At 29.5% G+C, this 26,356-nt stretch overlaps 1 protein-coding gene across 2 annotated transcripts in view; it reads left to right on the forward strand.

The window, feature by feature from the left end:
* Window positions 1-26,356, forward strand: part of LOC117182127 (annexin B10) — a 177,853-nt gene that overhangs the window by 13,388 nt on the left and 138,109 nt on the right. For both annotated transcript variants that reach the window (XM_033375167.1, XM_033375168.1), the window contains exons 2-3: window positions 2,865-2,933; window positions 13,121-13,297. In XM_033375167.1, coding sequence (XP_033231058.1) covers window positions 2,919-2,933; window positions 13,121-13,297 — 192 coding nt within the window. In that variant the 5' untranslated portion in view covers window positions 2,865-2,918. The remainder of the gene's footprint in view (window positions 1-2,864; window positions 2,934-13,120; window positions 13,298-26,356) is intronic.

Genomic DNA, 26,356 nt, shown 5'->3' on the forward strand with positions numbered 1-26,356 from the left:
TTAATATATCCGACCCTGAAAAGTTAAAAATGACAATTTTGATTGTCGATATTTAAAAATATAAAAACGTCAAAAATTCTCTTTTTTTATCTCGCCAATTATCGAGGGAGTGAGAAAGTTCGGCAAGACCCCTAAAAACCACCCTTATTATATCCACACCTAAAATGTTAAAAATGACAATTTTGATTGTCGATATTTGAAAATATAAAAACGTCCAAAATTCTCTTTTTTACCTCAACAATTATAGAGCGAGTGAAAAAGTTCTGCAAGACCCCTAAAACCCACCCTTAATATATCGGACCCTAAAATGTTAAAAATGATAATTTTGATTGTCGATATTTGAAAATATAAAAATGTCAAAAATCCTCTTTTTTTATCTCACTAATTATAGAGGGAGTGAGAAAGTTCGGCAAGACCCCTAAAACCCACCCTTAATATATCCGCACCTAAAATGTTAAAAGTGACAAGTTTAATTGTCGATATTTGAAAATATAAAAACATCAAACATTTTTTTACCACAACAATTATAGAGGTAGTGAAAAAGTTTTCAACCCCTAAAATATTAAAATATCCCTAAAATATTGAAAAATCCCCAAAAAATCCCCTTACTTCCAGACCTAAAATTTTATGTTATGAAATAGTTCCAGCTAATATCTAAGAAATTACCGTAAGTCTCTTCTCTTTAGACTCTATGAGAACCCCCTGCTTTTGATAAGATATTGAAAGAAAGCAAGCCCTCATTTGACTAATAATAATTATAGATGCAAAAAATAATATAAAATTCTACTATTCCTGATAAGAAGAGTTGAGATTTGATACCCGATTTAAAAAAAGGTTATTTTCATTTGCCCTACCACTGTGCATGGTTACTCCTCGCTTCTCTTATTCTCCTTCTACGAGTCCGGCCAATTCTGCGAACTCCGAGCGCTTTCTTCTTCGTGCCTTCTCCTCACACGCTCATTCGCTATATACCGAGAGCGAGTGACAGATTTTGGTACGATACGTTGAAACATACCCAAATAATTAAATATTTGGAGCTTTTTTATTTATTCATATATTATGAAATTTTAGACCATTTTCCCGAAAATGGATTAAGAAAAATAAAACTGTCAAAAATTACTGGCCGATAGACTTTTATAAGAAAACTGCAGATTGGAATGAACGAACCACATTTAAACACAGATGAATGAACAAAAAAAGGTTTGGCATGTTTAGCATGTTTGAATAATGGGTGATTTGTAAGGGTATTCAACCCCTCAAAAAATAAAAATTTCGAAAACTTCTTCCGGTGGAATATCATTTTTTCTCATCCTAAATGATTTAGGCGAAACAAAATTCGGGGAAAAAAATCTTTAATTTCGTTTATATGCACGTTCGTAATTTCAAGTACATTAATTAATCCGAAATCAATCCGAACAACTTTCAAATCATTTTTTGAATTTTTTCGAAGAAAAGGTTTAACTGTTTTCTTTTTTTAGGGTAAATCCTCGAAATACTATGAAATGTATTCTTGAATTTTACATTACAAAATAAAATTACTATTTAAAAAATAAAAGTAGATATATAGATTAGAAACTTTGCATTGACCTCTGTTTAAATCTTATTGAAACTCAGTTTCATAGAAATCTTAGTTCGATTTCCGAAGAGGTGGAATTCAATCGGATAGAAATCGTGGAATAATTTCGGATTAGTGCGGATTCATACGGATAGAACATTTGGGTTTCATCTCGGATTAGGTCGAATTCAGTTGGATTGGCATCCTTCTTTTGAAATCGAATTAGGTCGAATTAAATTGGACCGAAAACCTTGTTTCAAGATCAGATTAAAACCATTGAAATCGGATAGGAATCCTTAGTTTGACCTACGAATCATTCGAATATGAATCTTTCATGCGACTTCGGATTAAATCGGAATAAAACTGTTTGGATACAAATTTCTGAATGAAATTGACTTAAAAGGATAGAATTTTTTCTATGCGAAACTTTCAAAAATTCATTGACCTGAACCTTATTTTTGTCTAAATCTTCGTCAAAAAATTTTTTTAACATTTTTTTCGTTAATTTGGCTAGCGATAAACTGGAAATAGCTAATTAGCATTAGCCTAGGCACTCACGTCAGCCACGACGTTGGCTAAAAAAATTAATATCCGATATGGACCTATTTTTTTTATTTTTTGAAAACCAAAATTTTTCTAAGCTTTTGATAAGTTCTGATTTATTTAACATATTCACATTCACTCAAAATTCTTACAAATAATAGAGAAACTATTCAGGAATGTTTTTGAGAAGAGATACAAAATTTATTAAATTTGTTATAAACAAATAATTAGATACAAATTGGTTAGTGGAAGTTGCCTGCGTTCATTTATTTCATTTCACTTAATTAAAAAAATGGGTGAGCTTAACAAATTTTTGTACGAAATTTTATAAAAGTTCATACATAATTTGCTATTTTAATAAGAAAGGTAATAAACAATTATCAGCATGAACTATTTGTGTTGGAATGAATCTTTTTTTATAATTGAATAGACTAAAAATTACTATGGACTCAAATCCAGTTTTTTCTTTTATTCGTTTATAATTAATAATTGTTTAAACAATTTTACTAAAGAAAATTCACCATTTGGTTATTTTAAGTCATACAAACTTTATTCTTGCAACGTAATTAACTGTAAATAACTATTTTTCAAATAGTTATTTCTAATAGAATAGTTCATTTTTAGTTTATAAATTTGTAAAACAAGAAAACTTGTTTTTAAAATTGTGAAAGAGGATCAAAGATCTATGGAATGTGAGGTGATAAATAGGAAAAGAAAAATAATATAAGGCGTAAAAATATAAATTGGTTGTTTTTTTTATTTGCAGATCGGCAATTTGTGATTTCGTTAGAAGAGCAATTATTATCCTCTACAGGAGAACATGGCTGGTTACGCTGTGAGTAATTTTATTAGAATCTTCACAGCCCATCCACTATTTCCTCTAAAAGTACCCTTTTTATTTTGGCTCTTAAAAGTCCCCTATTTATAGAATTTTTCAGAATTTCGCATAATTCCCATAAAATTCGTTTATTTTAGAGTAAAATTATAACAAATTCTCAACGGGTGGATCACTCTTGAAATTTGATTCACATTCCTTCCTGAAATATTTTGAGTTCTTTAAAAATTTCTTGGAATCTTTTTAAATTTTTGTGAAATTCTCAAATTATTTTAGCATCATTATTATTTTTAAGTAAGTCTACTATTGTAAAAACAACTTCTTCTTAAACTTATTAAAATGAGAATAAAATACAAATGTATAACAGTGGGTGAACTTATCCTTTCTTATAAATTGATACTGGAAAAAATGATCATCATAATAAAATCTAAATATTTAAAAAACAAAAAATAATTTCAGGAATAGCAGGTTTATATATTTTTATGAAAATAAAAGTGGTCTAACTATCTGAAATCTTTGGATATATTTTTCAATGTTTTAAAATCTCTAGAAATCATATGAAATCTTTTGAAACTTTTGGAATTTGTGTGGATGCTTTGATATATGATAGGATGTTCTTAATCTACAAATATTTTTAAAATCTAGAATCTCACATATTCATCATTGGAAAATTTTAAGTTGCTATTCAGAAATTTCCTTGTAAATTCAAAATACAAAATACTATATTAAAAAATGCCAGTATTTTTCATGCGGTATGCTTGAAAATATTACAGGTTAGTACATTTTTTCTTTATATTTGATGAGTTTTTTTCAGAGCCTCCATACATTTTTTAAATCTTAATATGAAATTACATAACAATGTTTTTTCATTTATAAAAGTAGCTATATATAATTGGATTTAACCATTTAGTAGAAAATTCATTTTTTTAGTTAAAAACAAACATTTTATCTCAAAAATTAGTTTCCTATTTTATGTTGAAATTGTATCCTTTATAGTTAAAAATTAAACTCTGGTTGAAAAATTGATATTTTTGCGTTAAAAGCTACTAATTTCGATTAAAAATTAAAATTATTTTTGGTTGAAAATGAGGTTTCTTTTTTTCAAAGAAAATGAAACTTATCCAGTTGAATATTCCATAATTTTAAATGCAAATTCATCTCTATGTTTAAAAAAAAAACTTTCAGCCTACAAATTTAACTATTTAATTTTTAGTTGAAATTTTATATTTCTTAATTGAAAATTCATCTGTTTCGGTTGAGGATTAAAATCTTTTGTTAAAAATTATTTTTTTTCCCTAAAAATTTAATTATTTCAATTAAAACTTATTTTTTTCACCTAAAAATGTATCTAATCCAGCTAAATATTCCATAACACCTTCTCGGATGAAAATTCATGTTGTTGGTTGGTTAAGAATTCAACTTTTTTTAACATTAATACCTGTTGATTAAAAATCCATTTGTTTGGCTGAAAAGTAATCTGTTTTAGTTAAACGGCAACTCTTTTGTTAAAAATTCATTTTTTCTGTAAATTTATTTATTAGAATTGAAAATCAATTTTCTTAACCAACAATTCATCGAATCGAGTTGAATATTCCATAATTTTAATTAAAAATTAATCTTGTTGATTAATAATAATTTTTTTCTACTGAAAATGTAACCATTTAATTTTTGATTGAAAATTAAACTTTTTGGTAACAAATTTATATGTTTTACTGAAAATTCGTATTTTCTTTAGAAAATTATTTTTTTTTGCTTAAAAACGCAACTATTTTTCTCGTTGAAAATTTATCTCTTTTGTTTGAACAGTCAACTATTTGGTCACGAATACAGCTAATTATTAAATAATTTATTATTTTAAGCAACTGTTTGATTGAAAATTAATCTTCCGGATTTAAAATTAACCTGCTGTTTGAAACATTCCAGTTTTCAACTATAAAACCCAACTCTTTTTAAAATATTCGTCTTTGCTTTGAAAATTCTTATCTTTCCGTTAAAAATTCATCTTTTTTGGTTGAAAATAAAATTTTTTGTTAAAAATTCAAATATCTTCTTAAAAATTCCTTTTTTCTTGATAATTCAACTATAGGGTTTCGAACTCAACAGTATTCTAAACCATTCGAGTTTTTAGCTTAAAAACTTAATTCTTTTGATAAAGATTCTTTTTTTTGTTTGAAAATTTGAATCTTTGGGTTTGAAATTCAAAATTACTTCCCCTCTCCTACCCTACTTTCCTTCCCTTTCCCAAATTTTTCATCCTCTAATTTTCCCTCTCTTCACTTCTTCAGCTAACACTCCTCTTCCCCTAATTCCCCTCCACTCATTTCCTCTACTTCCGCTGCCTTCATTTCTTCTTACTTCCCCTGACATACCATATGTTTCTCCCACTTCCACTTGCGTGAACCTTCCCCTCCTATATTTGGCTTCCCTACTCTCCGTACGTTTCTCTCGCCTCCTCTACTTCCCCTTTCTTTCTTTAACTTCTTTCTTCTATAATTTCCTCTTTCGTCTTTTCATCAGTTTAAACTTCTCGTCCCCTACTTTGCTTCAGCAGCCATTTCTTCCCCTACTCTACTAGCCGCTCACCTAATTTTCCTCCTTTCTCCTTCCTTTACCTTTCCTAATTTTCCCTTTCTTCATTTTCCCAACTTCCTCTTTGCTCCTTTTGCATTCTTCTCCACCCTTTATTTCTCGTTACTTCCGTCTATTTAAGATAATTTCCTTTTATTTTCCCTTACTTCTTCTAGACTTTTTATTAACTTTTTTCGAAAATCCATTAAGTCACTTAAAACTTCCCCTTCTATATTTGAGCTCTTCTACTCCACTTACGTTTCCCTCGTCTCCACTACTACCCCTCTTCTCCCCTAACTTCTTTTTCCTATAATTTCTTCTTTCCACCATTTAAGACACCGTCCTTTACTTTCCCTACTTCCCCTTCGCTTATTTTACGTACTTCTCCTCCCTTCATTTCTCCTTACTTCCACCCATTTAACATAATTTCCTTTCCTTTTCCCTACTTCTCCACCCCTTACTTTCCCTCACTTCCTCTAGACTTTTTATGAACCTTTTTCGAAAATCCATTAAGTCGCTTAAAGCTCCCACTCCTATATTTTCGATCTCCTACTTCCTCTAAGTTCCCCTCGCCTTCCATGTTTTCCTTTTCTTTCATTAACTTCTTCTTATAATTCCCCCTATCTTATTCCCTAGCCAATACTCCCCACCCAATACTTCCTTTCCCAGACATTTATTCTATTCTACCAGCCCTCCCCTTACATTCCCTAATTTTCCTTCCCTTCATTTCCGCTTCTTCTCCTATATCATTTCTCCCACTTCTTCCTTTATTTTTCCTCATTTTCGCACATTTACCAAAATTTCCTCGCATTTCTCCGATTTTTAACGAACTTTTTATAAACTTTTTTCGAAGTTTCAAAAGGTCGCTTAAACCTCCTCCTCCAATAGTTTCACTCCCATACTCTTCCTATTTTCCCCTCACCTATCCTACTTCCACTTTCTCGCCTAACTTCATCTTCCTATAATTCCACCTCTTCTCTTCTCCCCAGGGAACACTCTCTCTCCCCATTACCCTTTTCCAGTTATTTCTTCCCCTACCCTACTAGCTCTCTTCTTAGTTTTCTCACTTTTCCCTTTCTTCATTTTTTCTACTTCCCCTCCCTTCATTTCTCCTGACTTCTGCCCATTTAGCATAATTTTCTCGCACTTCCCCTACTTTACCACTCCTCAACTCCTCTCATTTCCCACATCTGCTATATTAAATGGACTTTTTATGGACTATTTTTTGAAATTAGAAAGGCAGTCGATCCAAGACCTGTCGTCATATTTTACTTTAGGATCGTAAAACGGCTGAACCGAGATGGCTGTACTGGAAAATGTTGAAGCGTACATAGATGAATCGGTCTACTCCGTGATCATTTGGGGGATAAACGACTTTGCTTTTTCTCCACATTTCCAGTTTTATAAAGAAATCTGAAGAAATCTGGATTACGTAGTCGATCGATGAGCGACATATTGATGAGGGTGTACTTTTTCAAAAAGCTCTTCCGACAAAAGACTTCTTTCGATTTTTCCTTATAAAAACTTCAATTTCACGTGAGATCACTCTAGGAACTGTCCTATATAACTTTAAAGTATAATATCTACGTTTTACGGCTTTCAAAGCCCCGAGCTATCATTTCTTTGGTGCTAAATTGAACTATTTTATTAAAAATTCAGAAAACTAATCTTATTGGTTTTCGATTTCCCATTTTTTGGTTTAAAGTTAATTATTTTAGTTAAAAATTCTTCTTTTTTGTTGTAATTTTTTTTTCCACTAAAAATTTAATTTTTTCCGAACCGAATTGGAAAAATCCCAAAAAGTTAAATGATATTACAAAATTAAAAAATTTCTTAATAATAAAATTCCCAAAAGTTTATAATATTATAATAATTGAAAATTTCTGAATAATAAAGTTCACAAAAGCTTAAAATATTATTGAGTTTGATAATAGCAGATGAATAAATTTCGTAATGAAAAACTTGAAATTTATGAAGTATTCGGCAGTTTCAAATTCCCGAGACTATAAAATTCCCGAATTACAAAATTCTCGAATCTTAACAATAAAAAAATTGTTTTATAATTAATATTATTAATTTATTGTAAATACAGTAACGGAAATTTTTGATCAAAGAACAATTTTTCTTTAAATTTTTATTGTGTTTTTAAACATTATTATTTAATTTTAAAATTACACTGATTGGAAAAAATTCTCAATAAAAGTTTTTTTTTCTAAATTTTCATAGTAGTTTTTTTGATGAATTGTTGTTTTTGTAATAAAAATCTCGTTATTGCATTTTTTTATTGCATTGAGAATTTTTTTCAATTATTCTTAATTTAAATTCAAACAATAACTTCAAAAAATAAAATGCATCAGATATTTCATAATCCGAAATCTTTTGTCACAAATTTTATAATTTACAAATTTTCAAACATGGCAATAATATAAACTTTTCAGGAATTTTCCTATTTGGGATTTTCATATTTCGGAAATTTTATGATTTCCAAAATATTCTATTTTAAATATCATCTATTTCCGGAATTTTAGAGTGTTGGGATATTTATTTTTGGGCACTTTTCATTCGCCTCAAATTGGTCAGAGAAAAATGAGAGAATTGAAAATTTTTCCTTTTTTCTTAATTTTTATGCAGATTTCTCGAAAATTTGTTCGAATCAAGGCAAAAAAAACATTTTGGATTGTTGTGAAAAAAAATCATATTTAGAGATGATTATCTGAAATTATAAATAAATTATTACTTAAATTATAAACAAGATGTCATTATTGTTAATGATATTCTCTCAGAACAATGCTAGAAATTCGCAAATTTTTGAAAATTTTTCAATTTTGAACCAATTTTCAAGTATAGAGAAATAAATTACTAAAGAAAACAAAATTCATTGTTTAAAAAATATATGATTATAGTTAATAATATCCAATTTGAATAATCCTAAAAATTTTCTTTTTTTTACTTTAGAACTTTTTGTTTTTTTTTTCAATTAGTGATATAATATTTAGTGAAGGAAAACAAAAACGCTTATTTAAATAATTTATTATTATTTATAACTATCTTCTCTTAGATTACTGCTAAAAAGTTGCGATTTTTTCTGAAATGATTAACTTTGGTTTACCTTTTTAGTTGTAAACAAATAATAAATAAACATTAGAGAGAATCATATTTTAAATAGTATTGTATTGTTTTAAGTAAATTATTTTTGTTCTTTTCCCAATGTTCAAAAAAATTAATTAAAACAAAAAATCTATTATACAAAAGAGACAAAAACAAAGAATGGAATAATTAAAAGTAAAAAAGAAAGAGATTGTTTAAAATATGATGCTTTCTAATGTTTATTTATTATTTGTTCGCAGCTAAAAAGATAAAGAAAAATTAAACATTTCAGAAGAAGCCACAACTTTCTCGCACTTATCTAGGAGAAAATGGTTATAAACAATAATAAATTGTTTAAATAAGCATGTTTGTTAACTCGCATTAATTATTACCTCACTAACTGAAAAGTGGACCATAAGCTTAAGAGTTTAGAAAAAACCGCAAATTTTAGCACTAATCTAAGAAAAGATATCCATAAACAATAATAATTTGTTTAAACAATTATTTTCGTTAAATGAAATTAATTATTAATTTACTTCAAGTTAAAAGCGGGCAAAAAGTCAAAAATTTCAGAAAGAACCGCAACTTTCTATCATTAAGCAAAGAGAATATTGTTAGTAATAATAATAAATTGTTTAAATAATTATTTTGTTAACTTGAATTAATTATCACGTCACTCTCATTGAAATGCGATAAAAAGTTAAAAATTTCAGGCAAAAACCGGAACTATGTAGTATTAATCTAGAATAAGATAGCTATAAACAATAATAATTTGTTCAAACAATTATTTTTCATGAATTTAATTAAATAATTACTCACTCTAATTGAAATGTTAAAAATAAGTTAAAAATTTCAGAAAAAACCTTGACTTTCTAAACCTTTTCTAAAAGAAAGTTGCTAAAAACAATAATAAATTGTTTAAACAATTTAAATAAACGTCTAATTATCAGTACAAAGTAGTATTTCATGTATTTGAAACAATCTGCATTAAAAAACCGCAAAAAGATCATAATTAGCGCCAAAAACTCGAAAAACCCATTTTTTCACGTATGGGGTTTTTTTGAGACCCTATAAAACAGACTTATGGGATTTATATTTCAAAATTAATATTTTATTTGCATTTTGTGACTAGTTGTGAAGAGAAATGGTGAATTTCGAACTCGATTCACCTAATATTGAGAATTCTGAATAAAATTTACAAAAACGTGTTTTTTTCTAATGGGAAATACGTGTTGAACTTCATGGGGCTTGCGCCACCTCCAAATATTATTTTTTAAAAAATGGGTTTATTTTTTTGTGGATTCGAACAAATTTCCGGGCGTTTTGCATACAAGTTCGAAAAAAAATTTCTAATGCATTTTTGGGCCACCCTAATGTATATATATATTTTTTTTTTTTGAAAATGTATTATAATATTTGAGAATATTTGAAATACTGTGAAAATTTTTCATGAAAAAATGTAGCTTTTGGATTTTCCATTATTTTTCATACTGTCAAAATTTAATTTTTGATTTATCAAAAAAATTCAAAAAGTTGTCATGATAATCTTCTAGGGCATTTATAAATCAAACTTTTCTTCTCTTGCAATCTAATAGATTAATTTTTCCAAAAGTTATCGTTCAGGAGAGGGGGGGGGGGTCAAATTTTACATAAATCTAATAACTTCTCTGATGAGAATGTAAAAAATGTATTTTCTACTAAAATAATTGAATTTTTAACTAAAAACACAAGTTTTTAACAAAATAATTGAATTTTCAACTAAAAATGATTACTTTTCTAGCAAAAATGAAATACCTACATTTTTTAAATAAAAAAATGAGAAAAAAGCCTTTTTGGAGACTCACAAAAAACTGGTAAATTTTGGGACGCTAAAAGTTAAAAAAACGGCTTGTCATATGAAAAAAATAGGTGAAGTGAATTTTGTACCTACGTTTTGGAACATACTCCTTAATGAACATTTTAATTTGTCTTGTGCGGTTTTTTCAAACAGTCGATTTAATTATTTTTAATGTTATTTTTTTCGATTAAAACAAAACCACGCGTTTTATCAAAAAATTATTTCAAAAAAATCGTTAGACTTTTTTGGGTTAAACAGCCTTTCTCTTATATCTTGTGTCATTTTACCAAAAATTTAATTTTTTTATTTTTAATGTTGTTATTCACGCTTAAAATAGAAACAACCTAGCATATAACAAAAAAAACCATAATTAAAAATTGTTGCTCTCCACTTTCCGTAAAAAAAATGTTATCTATTTATTTTTTCTTAGCTTATGTCATGTGTCGAAAAATTTAAGTTTTGTATTTTCACTAATTTTTATATAAATAAAACAAAAAATACGTGTCCTATAAAAAAGGTATTAATAGCAAATTTGTACATATTTTTTGGGTGCACAATGTTTGTCTTACAATCTTTTTCTGCCTCGCATAGTTTGACAAGAAAACACAAGTTTTTGATTTCTTATTATTTTTTGTTCGATCAAAATTTGAATTTTCAATTTTTCGAAAAAATTCAAAAAGTTTTTATGATAATCTTGCAGGGTTACCGAAAATTAAATTTTTCTTTTTGAGTAGTATGAACAAATGTACAAAGAATTTTTGAATTATGAAAAAATGAGGTCTCAAAAATTTTCAAAATGCTCTCATTTTAAAAATTTTTATCAAAAATGGCTGACTAACGAAATTGGCATTTAGCTTAGGACACGAAAAGAGTGTACTTGAAAATTGGTCCAAACGTGGAGAATTTGGGGAAAACTGCAATTTTCTAGCATTATTCTGAAACAATATTATGATTATTATTATTAAATTTTTAAAACAATTATTTCTTTAAAAACTAATCAAGACTTACCTGAGTCTAATTGAAAATTGGACAAAAAGTATTTTAAAAAATTAAAAAAACCACGACTTTCTATCTATACTGTAACAGAAAATTGCTCAAAACAATAATAAATTGTTTAAACAATTTATCTAAACATCCAATCGTCAATATAAAGTATAATTCTATGTTTTCGAAAAAATTCGCAGAAAAACCGCAAAAAACATAATTAGCTATTCAATATTTTATTCGTATTCTATGGTTGATTATGAAAATAAATATAAACAAAATAATAATAAATAGTACAAAAACGTATTTTTTCATTGGGCTTCATGGGGCTTACACCACCTCTAAATACATTTTTTTAAATTGATTTATTATTTTTAATTAGAAAACATTTCCGGGTGATATGAATGGCAATTCGAGAGAGAAAATTAGAGCTATAAACAATAATGCATTTTTTAAAGAACTATGTTTGTTATCTTGCATTATTTCATTACTAAGTAAAAACTGGGTAAAATTTAAAAGTTTTCAGTAGAAAATGCAACTATCTAGCATTAAGGAAGAAAAAGATAGTAATATGCAGTAATAATTTGTTTAAATAATTATTTTTTCAAAGTTCAATTACTTTTTAACTGACTCCAAGTAAAAAGTAGACAGATCGCTAAAAATTTCAGAATAAACTGCAATTTTCTACAATTATTTATATTGAATATTATTAACATTAATAATAAATTGTTTCAACAATTAATTTGGTTAACTTTAATTAATTATTTACCTCACGTTAATTTAAAAATTGACAAAAAGTAGAACATTTCAGACAAAAATTCAATTTTCTAGCATTATTCTGAAACATTATTATTATTAATAATAAATTGTTTAAACAATTATTTATGTTAAAATTACTTAAGTATTACTTGAGTCTAATTGATAATTGAACAAAAGTATAAAAGTTTTGGAAAAAGCGGAACTTTCTAACTTTGACAGAAAATTGCCAAAAACAATAATAAATTGTGTAAAAAATTTACGTTAACATCTAATTATTAATATAAAGTAGCATTCTATGTTTCAGAAAAAATTTGCATTAAAAAAAGAAAAAAAAACATCATTAGGGCCAATATTTCGCAATAATAATTTTTTCGCTTATAATTAACGGATTATTTTTTGTGTGAATTTGAATAATGCTCTGCATTTAAGAAAAAAATGTTTTGACCACCCTACTTTTCAGTCCCTTAATTCAAATTCAATATCACAATGTGGATTTCGAGGAATACCACAGAAAGTTCGTGGAGTGAAATGTTAAATTAGCTACTACGACTAGGAAACATGCACTCACGGGCTCAAGAATTAATTCACAGCACTTAACGTATCCACAAATGGTAATGTTAAAACCAACACAGAACATTCATGTGTTTATCAACTTGCATTCATGAATACTAGCCTTTGATTTTGCGATATGCGTATGTCAGTAGCAAATTGTGCCCAAAGTATTTTTACAGTTATTCAAGATATAATTATAAATTACTGTACTATTCAGAATTCTAAGATCATACCTTTTCCACGATTTTTCTATTCCCAAAGAAATGTCCACAGTTTTGAAATATTTCTTCAAAATGCATGATAGTGCTCTCTGCTTTTGAAATGTAAAAAAATCCTACTAAAATCCTGATGCAAAATCTAGAGATCCCTTTTTTTTAGAAAAAGTTTTATAAAATTTCAGAAAGAACCGACTGTGGTGTCAAAGCCAGGCTTTAATGCAGCGGAGGATGGGGTAGCTCTTCGAACAGCCATGAAAGGCTTAGGAACTGATGAGCAAGCCATTATTGACATATTAACGGCTCGCAGTAACTCCCAGAGACAAGAAATCGCGAAATTCTTCACTCAAGAGTATGGTCGGGTAAGTCCAAATTTATTTAACTTTCTAGAAAAAGTCTCTAATTAAAAAAAGATTACAAGGAGGAGAAGTTAGGGAAAATGTAAGAAAAGTAGGTAAAGGAAAATGTGAAAAAAAGAGTTGGGAAAATGAAGAGAAGGGAAATATAGGTAATAAAGAAAGGGTAATTACGCAAAATAAGTGGAAATGAGAGGAGAGAAAGTGAAGGTCAATGGAGGAAGGGAAAGTAGGAGAAGTGCGTCGATATGACAGATGGGGAAGTATGGGAAATGAGAGGTAATAATTGGAAGGAAAGCAGGAGAAGTAAGGGCTCGGAAATAGAGGAAGTTAAGTAAAATTCAGGGGAAAGAAGTAGGTGAAATGAAAGGAAATAAGGAGTGAGGTGTAGACAAAATGTGGAGAGAGGAAGTAAGGAAAAGTAAGGGGGAGCAAGTGAGGCGATAGGAAAGTAGGGGAAGTGAAGGGTAAGAATTGGAGGATAAGAAGGGAAAGTGAAGGGATTGGAAGTAGAAGAAGTGATAGAAGATAAGGGCAGAAGAAGAGGTGAAGTGAGAGCAGATGATGGCTGAGGAGTAGCGTGTATATGCAGAAAGGGAGTAGAGGGAAATGATGGGGAATAAGTGTAGGGGAGTGCGGTAATAGTGGGAGAGAGAGGAAGGGAAGTAGGAAAAATAAGGATAGTGAAAGTAGAGAAAATTCAGAAAGGAAGTGAAAATGAAGCGAAAGTGTTGGTCAGTAAAGGTTGGTGGATTAGGTGACTTAAGAGTTTGGAAGTAGAGGAAGTGATGAAAATCAAGGGGAAAAAGAAGTAGGTAAAGTGAAAGCAAATGAGGGTTGACGAGTAGGGTAAATATGGAGAGAGGAAGTAGGGGGATATTATGGGTAGTGTGGCATTGTGTAATGTGCAAAGCATTATTTACATCCGGCTCGCAGCAACTCCCAGCAAAGAGGAATCACAAAATTCTTCACTCAAGAATATGGCCAGGTAAGTCAAAATTTATTTGAATTTTTAAAGAAAAGTCTCGGACTTGAAAAAAATTGCAAAAGACGAGGGATTTCTGTAAGAAGCACGTCAAGTAACGTTTAAGAATAATCAGGGCCCCAAACAGCCTTTTCTTAGGGATTCCTAGCTCCCGGTCATTTTTCGGAACGGTTCAAGATTAAGAAAGTTAAAATTTATTGTGATATGATATTTAAATTTACTGTGACAAATATTTGTTTGTTACCATAAATAACAAAATTATAAACCTGCAGGTAAACCTGACAGGTAAGTAAGGAAAAATGCGGAGAGTGAAAGTGGGGAGAATTTGGGGCGGGAATTAGAGGATAGGAGAAGTAGAAGTACGAGAAAAAACTGAAAATGAGAGGACAGAAAGCGAAGGTTAATAAAGGAAGGAAGAGCTGGAGAAGTCAGGTGAAATTAAAGTGAAAGTGGTAGAAGTAAGGGGATTGGAAGTCAAGGAAATAAGGGGAAATAGTGAGAGGAAGGAGGTGAAGTAAAAGGAAATGAGGGGTGAGAAGAAGGGGAAATGTAAAGAGAGTACTTAATGGAAAATAAGGGGTGGTAAGTAAGGGGGAGTGATAAAATAGTGGGGATGAGGCGAATGGAACCAGGGAAAATACAAATTTAAGAGGGAGTAAGGGCAGTGAAACAAGATAAGGGGAGGAGAAGTGGGTGAAATGGTCAGAAATGAGATATATTAGGGAAGGCGAATTGATGACTGAGTAAGGGTGGTAACTAAAGTAAGAGAAAATAAGGAGTGAGGAGTAAAGAAAACTTGAGGAGAGGAAGTAGGGGAAAATTAGAAGGAGTAGAAAAATAGAAGAAATGAGAGAAATGACGGTAGGGAAATTTCTTTTCGTCGATCATTTATAGGCAATGAGTGGAAAACGAAGTAGTGCAAGTGACGAGAAGTGAGGTAGGTAAAGTAGAAGAAATAAAGGGGAACGGAAGTAGGGAGAATTAGCGGAAATTTTACCGTAACTAAAATAAATGGGGGATGGGGAAGGAGGGTAATTGTAGGGTGATAATGGGAGGTAAATTAGAAGTGCAATGAAATTAAAAAGATTAGTTTGAAAAAAAAATTTAAACAAAATAGTTAATCAAGTTGTTGCTTTTTAAACTAAAAAAGGTAAAATCATCTAAAATCGAATAGTTAAATTTTATAAACAGCAAGCTTAACTAATTAATTTTTAATAACATGCAATACAAGAGACACGTAAAGGTGATTTAAGCAAATTCAGTTAATTTAATACTATTCAAGGGTTTATTGCTGAAGTAGAATTACTGGTAATATTCTGTCTTTAAAGAGACTTAAATAAAGCATAGAGCAGAACTAGTCATTTAAATTAAAAAGTAATTTAAATATACAGTGTTTCATTGTTAATTTCAGGGTTGGTCGGTTTATCCATTACCAGGTCTCGAAATTTTTTGAGAAGTTCAAAATAAAGGGACATTAGCTTAGATCTAAATAACAATTAAAATTTACAACTCATGTTAATTATATTTTTTATTACAACGAATATTTTCAGATTAATTTAATAAAAAAATTTTTATGAAATTTATACCCAAGGGATTAAAAAATGTCTTCTTATTTTGGTAGCTTCTCACAACTTTAAGGGATTTTAAACAATTTCTACAAAAGTTTATGGAAAGATTAAAATTTTATTTTCAGTATTTTTTTGTAAGAATAGTAAATGTGCGATAACAAACCAATTTTTTGTTCCGAGAAAATCAAAAGTGAGTGTGACGCAGTCCATATTTGGCTAAAATGCCTAGAAAAACGAGAAATTTATTTTCAATGAACAATAATAATTTTAAGAACTATAGATACTGAAGGAAAGAAACAAAAGTATTACTACGCTCAAGTCATAAACTTAAATTTCAACCAAACTGTACATTGCATTTTTTTCAAATCACATTAAAAAATGAGAATCTGAACTGATCCTTTTAAAATTGCTGAAAGACTGTAATTTTTTATGAAACGTATTCGAACAATTAAAAGTTGGTATTCAGTATTAAAAACTGTGCGTATTAATTATCGTGCACATATTATTTATTCATTATGTTAAAGGAACGAAGTATTTAAAGCGTGAAATAATTAAGATATGCATTTTTTATATTGAATCTGTTTATAAAATTAACCGCGACATAAATTTTTTACATAAATATGAGTATTTGCACAAATATCATCGAAATTAAGTATTTTTCATGAAAACAAATATGTTAAAATCATATCAAAACTTTAATCTCTTGGCTAATTTGTCTGGAAAAACGTTTTTTAGATCCACTATGTGACGCAAAGTACTTTTTCGTAGCAGGGGGAATAAGTCGAGAGGAAATTTTAAGAGAAGTAGGGGTAACTAGGGAAAGTAGGGGTAAATAATTGTACAGATATTGAGTGTACATGAGGGGAAGGGAACGAGAGTAATTAAGGGAAGTAAAGAAAGGGAAAGTAGAGCAAGTTGTGTTCAATGAGGGGAGGGACTAGGAAAAGTGAGTGTGAATAAGAAGAAAGTATAGGGAGTGAGAGGATGTTAATGATAAGAAATGTGTATAGTGCAAGTGAGTGGAAATAAGCTGAGAGGAAGTAGGTGAAATGAAGGAATGGAAAAGTAGAGAAATTAAGACAAAATGAGAGGAGGTGAAGTACAGAAAGTATGAGAAAATTAGGCAGAGGAAGTGACTAGAAGAGAGACATGCTAGTAAGGAAAGTCACAGAAGGCCAAGCAGGATAGTGCAGTTGATGAGGAAATGGAAAATAAGATAAATTAAGGCGAAATGAGAGGAGTTGAAGTAGAGAAAGTAAGAGAAAATTAGCAAGAAGGAGTGACTAGAAGAGAAACAGGCTAGAGAAGAAAGTGATGGGTGAACCAGTGGGGTAGTGCTGTTGATGATGGAAAGGAAAGTCTTGGCTGGAGACGGGAAATTTTAGATTGGGAAAAGAGAAGAGAAAGAAGTAAACCGGTCGAAAAGGCAGAGTTTGAGTAGGGTTTACTGAAGGAAGGACAAATAGGGACAATTAGGGAAGGATTAGTGGCAGTAGTAAGGAGAAGTAAGGATAAAGGAAAGTAGGAAATAAAGGATGGTGTATCAAGGAAAGTTATGGAAAATAATGGGACATGGGGGGAGGGGACTAGGGGAAGAGATAGGAAATTAGAAGGAAGTGAGGGGAGGAGAATAATGGAAATTGTAAAGAGGGAATGTAAGTATAAGCTAAAAGATGATAGGTGAAACAAGGCTAGGAAAAGTAGAGGAGTTGTGAAGAAAATACAGACGGTTGAGTAAAGAAAGTAAGTGGAAATCACGAAGCTGAAGTGATTGAATGTATGGAAGGCTAATGAGGGAAATAATTGAACAGCTAGTGTAATATTGCGGGTGAGTAGGGAAGGGAAAGTGATGGCTACGAAGCGGGAGTCTTATTCAGGGAAGCGAGGATAGGAGAAGTAGAGTTGGTCTAAAAAGGTGAGGTTGCGTAAGGTAAAGTTTAGAAAGGAGAAATAGGGAAAATTTTAGAGAATTAATAGGATCAAGTAGAAGTAAGGACGAGTGGAAGTAGGGAATTAGAGGAAAAAAAGAGAAGGTGTCGGAAATGAAAGGATGAGAATGACTAAAAATATGAAAAGGGGAAGTGATTATCAGTTAATGAAGGAGAGGTAGGTAGAAATAAGGGGTTGAAAATATAGAGGAATGGAGGCGACACGAGAGGATATTAAGCAGAGAAAGTAAGGTGAAATTTAAAGGAAAAAGTGATTGAAAGTAAGGGAGGCTAGTGTGGGAAGGGGCGAGAGGACTAATGCGGTAGAGCGATGGAAAGTGATTTTTTAGGAAGTCGAGTGTTAGTTGGGAAAGTGAGAAGAGGGGAAAGTAGAAGAGGCTAGAGAAGAGAGTGGATGCATAGGATGAAATGAACGGAGACAACGTAGAAGAGTAGCGAAAAGAAAGTATAGAATAGGCAGGTGTCAAACGCTGAATTTACATCTTAATAGTCTACAAAACCCTTTTTTGTAGGTGTGCGGCGCCTAATTTAACTATTTTCTATATTTTAGTACTTAGTAAGTTTTTAAATAATTAAATCTATAGAGATACATTCATGATTATCAAGAAGTAATCAAAATATGACTGTACAATTTGGAACTCGATTAATCGAGCCGATCCTCGATAATGAAACGGAATCTATTGGCTGCTCATCTATTAGCTTCTAAGCTACCTGTGACATGAAGTCGCAGGAGTACATGATTGTTCTAGTTGTGGCACTAATCATGGGGAAGATTAATCCATGATTTCGATCTTAGGCAACGAACACATCCGACAATGTCCAGCTTTATCGTACACGCGGTGACAGTTTCCGTGATGAAGCATCAGACTAAATTCAACATATAACGACTATATCGATCAATGCTCTGGCTTTAGTATTGAACATACCTTGGGGCAAAGTAGGCCACCCTGCAACCTTTTTTTATTTGTTGAATTGCGGCTTTGTACAACTTTAATATTAATCTGCTTTATCCTAATTTGTATGTCTGCCGTATAGAGACCATCACTCCCTCTACTTCACTTCCCCTCCACCCCTCTATACACTTCCACCTCAGATTTCTTTCCCCTACTTTGACTCTCTCGACTTTCCTAACAATTCTCTACTTGAACCTTCATATTTCTCAATGTACTATCCCCCCTCCTACAACTCCTTCCTGTGGTTAACTTCCTCTCTCCTGCTTCCCTTACTTCCTTGTCCACACTTCTAACTCTTGATTCCCTCTTCCTACTGACACTCTTCCAACTTCTCTACCACTCCTCTTTAATGATTTACTTTCTCTCTTCTATTTCCTTATCCTTCAGGACAATTATCCCATCCCTCAACCAATCCTCTTCGTATCAACAACTCCTCTCCCTTCCCTGCCAGTTCCTTGCTTACTCTTCTTACTCTCCTCTCTACACTTCTCACCCCTGATTCCCTCCCCCTTCTTTTACTCTCCCCACTTCCCCATCACTCCCCCTTCACTTAATATTTCTCTAAGTACTATCCCCCTGCTAGACTTCACTCACATGATTCACTTTCACTCTCCTACCTCCCCCTTCTGTAAAATATTCAAATGTACTAACGTCAATGGTAAAAAAATGGCCAAACTTAAATTTGTTACTGAAGTAGTTAGAAACGAGCGATAAAATATGATTTTGAATGAAAAAAAAGCAACTAAATTTTGCCAAAAAGTGGAAGTTTACCCGTTTAGCTTGCCCGGCTTCAGTTTTTTAGGTATTAAATCGAGCGATGAACTTAATGTTAACAATCTGGAATAATTGGGTAAAATTATTTTTAAAATTTTGAAAGGCCCCAAAAGCTTCCTTATATGTTAAAATCCCTAACAAATTTCTGAATTCTGTTGAGATTTTCTAAAAAAAATTTGAAAACTCGTTAATTTGATTAAATCATTTAAAATATGTGGAAACTTCTTAAAATCTCATTATTTCTTGTGAAATTCAATGAATCCTTTAAACATGGTGAAATCCCTTAAAATATTTGAAATTTCTGAAATCCTATGAGGTCTCTTAAAATTTAATTTAATGTATTACCTAGATTTATCTTCTGAAAATTTTTGAAATCCATAGCATCAATAGAATTATTTGAAATACATGAAATTCATAAAATCCCTTAAATCTAGTCAAATCTGTATTACCTTTGGTTGAAAATTAAACAATGTTGTTAAAAATTTATGTTTTTAGATGAAAATTCGACTGTTTCAATGGAAATTCGTCTTTTTATACTAGAAAATTTCACTATTTGGTTAAAAAATGTATCTATTTGTTTTAAACTTAATTTTTTTGTTGCAAATTCATATTTTTGGTTTGAAAGTTCAAATATTTTATATAAAGTTCGTCCTTTTGTATTGAAAATTCATCATTCTTTTTGACTATTCTTTTTCTTTATTAAAAAAAAAACTTTTTTGTATAAAATTGATCTTTTCGTTTTGAATATTCATCATTTTTGGCAAAAATTTCATCACTTCCGTCAAGAATTCGACTTTCTTGTTTGAAATTATTCTTTTTTGTTTTGGACTTATCTATTATATTGAAAATTCCATTTTTCGGTCGAATTTAACTGTTTTTTATTTAAATTTGAAATCTTTACTTTGAAATCTTAACGATTACATTTTTGCAGAGAATTCATAATTTTATATTAAAATTTAATTCTTTCAATGAAAACTTAAGATTTTTTCTTAAAAATTCGTGTTTTCTTGGTTTGAAGATTAATTTTTTTCCTAATAATTTAACTACACAATTTTTGTTTGAAATAATTGAAATTGATAATTTAACTGTTCGTTTCAAAATTCATGGATTTTGTTGAAAATTCGTATTTTTGGTGGAAAATTTATATATTTCGTTCCCAATTCCTTTACTTGGTTAAAAATTGAATTATTTTGTTGAAAATTATTGAATTAATTTGTTAAATAGTCTTTCGGCATTAAAAAATAAATTAAATTGAAATTAACTTTTGATTCTTAGAGGGTTTCGTTGCCCGGAGCAAACCCTTTTTTTTGAATATCTAATGTTACATTATTCCTTAAAAATTTATCTTTTTTTGTTGATGATTGAACTGCTTGTTGGAAATTTGAACCCCTTTTTGAAACAATATTTCTTCTTGTTCTTATTATTTTAGTTGAAAAATTGTCTCTTTAGTTGATGGTTTGACTCTTTTAGTAACAATTCGTATTCTTTTTTGTTTGAAAATTTATTTTTTGTGAACCGAAAATGTAAAAATCAATTTTTTTAATTTATATTATTGATTAAAAGTTGATATTTTTTAGTTTGAACTTCATGAATTTTTTTTAAATTTGACTTGTTGGTATAAAATTCTCTTCTTGGTTGAAAATTCATCTTATTGGTTACCGATTCATCTTTTTAGTTGAAAATTGAACTATAGGGTTAAAAATTAATTTTTCTAATGAAATCGTCGTTTTATTAAAAAATGTATATTTTTTTATTGAAAATTAATTTTTTGGTTTAATTGAAAAACTATTTTCTCAAAAATCACTTTTATTTAAATTAATTTTTTGAACCGAAAGTTTAACCATGTTATTTTTTACTGAAAAAATGTATTTTTTTTAGTTGAAAATTTAACTATTTGGTTTAAAAATTCATGAATTCTATTGAAATTCGTCATATTTTGTAGAAAAATAATATTATCGGTTAGGAATTCATTGTTTTGGTAGAAAATTTAATGATTTGGGTAAAAATTTGTTTGTTTGTTTGAAGATTAATCATTGTAATTAAATTTTAGTTGGAAACTAAATTTTATGAGAAAAGCCTCATGTACTAAGTGAACAGCCCCTAATTAAAAAACGTATATCACAATAAATTACGCGTTTTCTTCAAGATGAAATGCATTTTTGGCCTAATAAATAATATTTCTGTTAGATTTTCATCTAGGCTGTGATATCTTCGAATTCATTTTTTTTTAGTACAATTTTCTGAATCTTCCAGCCACCTCCCCCTCCCCCAATCATTTTATGTAATTTCTGGATGACCCCTGGCCTGTGTTCTTCAAATTCGAAGATCCCCTACTTTCTTCAGCCACATTTTTAATAGAAACTTTTGCATTTTCATTCGCCTAGAAGTTTGTCGTGGGGATTGGAAAACTGCAGAAAACTTAAATTTTAATACGCTTCATCCTAATTCAGTTAGATACTGCATCTTATTAGTTATCCTTGAAAGTTTGAGTCGGCAATCTCTTTGAAGTATGTTAGTGATAAATCAGTACTTTAAAGTTCGAATGTGTGAGAAATAGCAAAAAGGATGAGGTTACAAGTCTTGGTGCAGGATTTGTGGAATTTGATGAAGAACCAGGTGCGATTAGATAGGCGAGAAGCAAGAAGGGGAGACTTATGGATTTGACCTGAAAACCTGTATAGTTTTTGCATTGCGGAGTGGCACCAAATCGTGTCACACCACCCTAGCTCGACAATGGCAACCACTAAATAACCAACCCACTACGAATAGAACGACCCTTGCCATCCGTCGGTGCAAACTTCTTCAACCCAAAACCCACCCCAACAACCACATGCCAGACTGACTCTGCCTAAAGCACGCCATGACCAGTCGCAACTTTACGCCTGCTGCTGCAATGTCTACTCTGCTCTACACGTATGCACTCGTTGTGCAACTGCACAGCTGAAAATGTCAGCTCGTTCAAAAACAATTTGACAACGAAAACTAACTCGTCAAAAAAAATTTTCTGATTTTATGAAAACAATATTCAACAGAGGTCTTTAGACGAGTATCATTTAACACTGCACGTATGTGTCATCTTCAAATTATTGTTCACAAAAGATTGTTGAAGCTAGAAAACTTTATATTTGACAGGCACAGGTTCCAGGGCACAGCCCTGGTGAAGGTACTGAGGGGGGGGGGGGGCGAAGCCCCTTGACGAGAGATAGCAGAACAGTAGAGAATTCAAGCGGGGGCGCCAGTACGTGGGCCCAGCCCTGTTGAAGATGCAGTGGCGAAGCCCCTTGTCAGGAATTTCGAGGGGCGGAGCCCTATATTGGAGACAAATAAAGAACTAACAAAAAAAATGTTGTTTAACAAAACGCGACTGGTATTGATTTATCTCCGCGATACTTTATGCAAACAAATATTGTTTATGGGCTTTTCGAGAAATTTAGATAGCGGTCCGGGAAAGAGTTGCAGCGGGGCGCGGGTTCTGGGGCGCGGCCCTGGTGGTGATGCAGGTGTGGTATTCCCTGGACTGCGGTTACGGGGGCGTAGCCCCTTGTAAAGGAAAACAAGAAATAACAAAAAAATCATTTCTTCTTTCTATAGCTAGAGCGGGGATGGTTTATTGTCCCTAATTTTTTTATTTCTGGTCCATATCGTGCATACGATACTTTATGCAACAAATATCTGCTATGGGTTTTTCGAGAAATTTAGATATATCTGAGAATTTATGAGAATCTCAGAATTTATTTTAATTAATAGAAAATTGAATTTTTTGGTTTACTTTTCAGTTGAAAATTCAGCTCTTTTTAATATAAAAGTTTATCTTTTTTATTTTAAAGTTTACCTATTTTAGCATAAATTAAATCTTTTTTTTTATAAAAATGCATCTGTTTGGTTAGAAATTAAGCTATTATACTATTTTCTTAAGAACTTAACTATTGCATAGAAAATTTAATTTTTGTTTAAGATTTGTATTTTCGTGTTGAAAAATGAACTGAAATATTTTCTGGATAAAAGTTCCACTTATAAAAAAAAGTTGTTTTTTTGTTACAAATTTTCTTTTTTAGTACAAAATTGATCTTTTTTGGATAAAATGCAACTATTTGGTAGAGAATTGAACTATTTTCTTAAAAATTTATCCTTTTTGGTTAGAAAAATTCCTCTTTTTGGTTGAAAATTCAATTTTTTCCGTATTTACTTATTTTTTGTTGCAAAAATTTAATTTTTGATGTTACTGAGCTAACTGGAATCTTTTTTGGATAAAAACTAAAATTTCTTTGTAATAAAAAATTCTTTTGCTTTAAGATAAATTTCATTTTTTTAAAATAAAAATACAACTATTTGCTAAAGAATTCAACAATTTTGTTACAAAGTCATCCTTTTTGGTTAAAATTCGTCTTTTTGGATTGAAAATTCAATTTTTTCGGTATAAAATTATTTCTTGTTAAAAAATTCATAGTTTGATCGTGAAAACTCGACTAAAATCTTTTTTAACAGAAAATTAAACATTTTTCTTTTTAATTGACCTTTTTGATTTAAAACTTTATCTGTTATAGAAGAAATTTTATTTTTGTGTGAAAATGCAACTTTTTGGTTAAAAATCGTTATTCTTTGCTTGATAATTCAACTAATTTTTTTAAACTTTTGGTTCAATCGCTTTGCTAAGAAATCACTTATTTTATTAAAGATTTATATTTTAAGTTGAAAAGTTATCTCATTGGTTAAAAGTTTAATTGCCCTGTTTGAAAATTAATATTTTTTAATTGAAAATTAAACTACTTGGGTCAAAGTTAAACTACATTGTGAAAATTTTCTTTATTGAAGGCTTATGTCTCGTTGAAAATTTAACTGTTTAGTGGAAAATATTCCTTTTTTTATTATTGTAAAAATATTATGTAAATAATTTTTTTGTATTAAATTGTCTTTTTTTGCTTAAAAATGCATCAGTTTCGTAGAAAATTAATTTTTTGCTTGACGGTCATATTTCTGTTTTAAAATTAAATTTTTGTAAACAAAAAGGTCTTCTGGTTTGAAGGTTCAATAATTTATATAATAAATTAAATAATAATAAATTATATAATAATTTATATAATTAATACATTTGAAATTTTTTAATTTGTATATGAAATACTGTTTTATTCCGCTTATAAAATACTTTATGGTAAAAATTTCATAAGATCAAAATGCTGGTATTTGAATATTGGTATAACCTGAACAATAAAAATATTGTTAAAAATCATAAATTCCTAAATTCTCTTGAATGCTTTTAAATTCTCCTAAAATCCTTCATATTCACAACAATTCTTAATGCTTTATTCTTAACGATTTATCACCACCACTTTTATTTATTTAACTAACTTTAGAAATGATTTATATAAAAAAAGATAAATGTCTGTCTGTAGTTACTACCTAACAATGTAACTAATACTTATAATTAATTATAACACAGTTTGTTATCCTGAGATTCTTATTATTCTGAAATATTGCCCCTATAATTTTTTAATCGTTAAAGTTGTTTCACTTTAAAATTAATCTGATTACATCTACGTTTTTGCGGTTATGTTTATCGATTTGTAAATTTTTCTATTCTGAAAACATTTCTACTACGATGAATAGAAATAATTTTTATAATATTGTCTTAACTATCTTCAACTTTCTAATAAGGAAAATATTTTCGTTAATTTTTGCTGTCAAATAAATCTTTAACAAAAAAGTAGCAATTTTTTGCAAAAAAGTGAAATTTTCAAACAAAGATATGCATTTCTAAATAACAATATCAATTAACAAAAAAATATTTTTTAACAAATTGGTGAAATTTTGCATTACAGAGATTAAGGTGTAAACAAAAAGATTAATTTTTAACAAACAAGTTCAGCCTTCAACCAGGTAGTTAAAATTAAATTTCATCCAAAACCGATTTTAATTTTACATCAATAATCACCTAAACTAGATTAATTTTCGAAAAACTGTTATCTTTTCAATAAAAAAAATTATACATTAGAACAAAATGGTTTAATTGACAACAAAGTTAATTAACTTTTATCCAAATCTTTGAATTTTCTACCAAAAAAGTTGAATTTTCAACTAAAAAAGAAACATTTTGCACAAAATAGTTTAATTTTTAACTATAGTGATGAATTTTTGACTCAAATAGTGAATTATCAACTGAAATAGTTAGCTTCACAGTTAAAAAATAAATCTTTAACAAAATTGAACAATATGATTCAAAATTATTAATTTCTAACACAAAAGACTGATTTTCTACAAATAAATATGAAATTTCAAAAAAATGCGTAAATTGTCATCTAAAAAGAATCCATTTTCAAAAAAAAAGTTGAATACTGCAACTTTCAGCCAAAACAATTAATTTTTAACTGAAGAAAACAAAATTTTTTAACAAATTGGCGAAATTTTTCATCAAGGAGATGAATCTTCAACCAGAAAATGTAATTCTTACCGAAAATATAAAAGTTTATATTTAAACCAAACAAAGGTTCTAATTTTAAATAAAAACAGTCGAAGTTCACAAAAAGTATGATTTTCAATAAATACGGTAATAGCTGATATTTTAAATAAAAAATATGTGAAATTGAAATTAAAAGATAGGAAGATTTAACTAAAAAATACGAATTTCTAACAAAGTTGTTGAATACTGAACCAAAAGATTCATTTTTAATCAAACAGTTACACTTTCAACAAAAATATCAAACTTTCACAAAAATAAATGAAATTTTAACCAAGATAATTTTTTATTTAAGAGAGAAAATAAATGGCAACCAAGTCCTTGAATTACTACTCTAAAAAGGCGAATTTTCTACGAAATATAAATTTTCAACCAAAAAATTATT

This window comes from Belonocnema kinseyi, chromosome 10 (genome assembly GCF_010883055.1).
Source record: "Belonocnema kinseyi isolate 2016_QV_RU_SX_M_011 chromosome 10, B_treatae_v1, whole genome shotgun sequence".
Lineage (NCBI taxonomy): Eukaryota > Metazoa > Arthropoda > Insecta > Hymenoptera > Cynipidae > Belonocnema > Belonocnema kinseyi.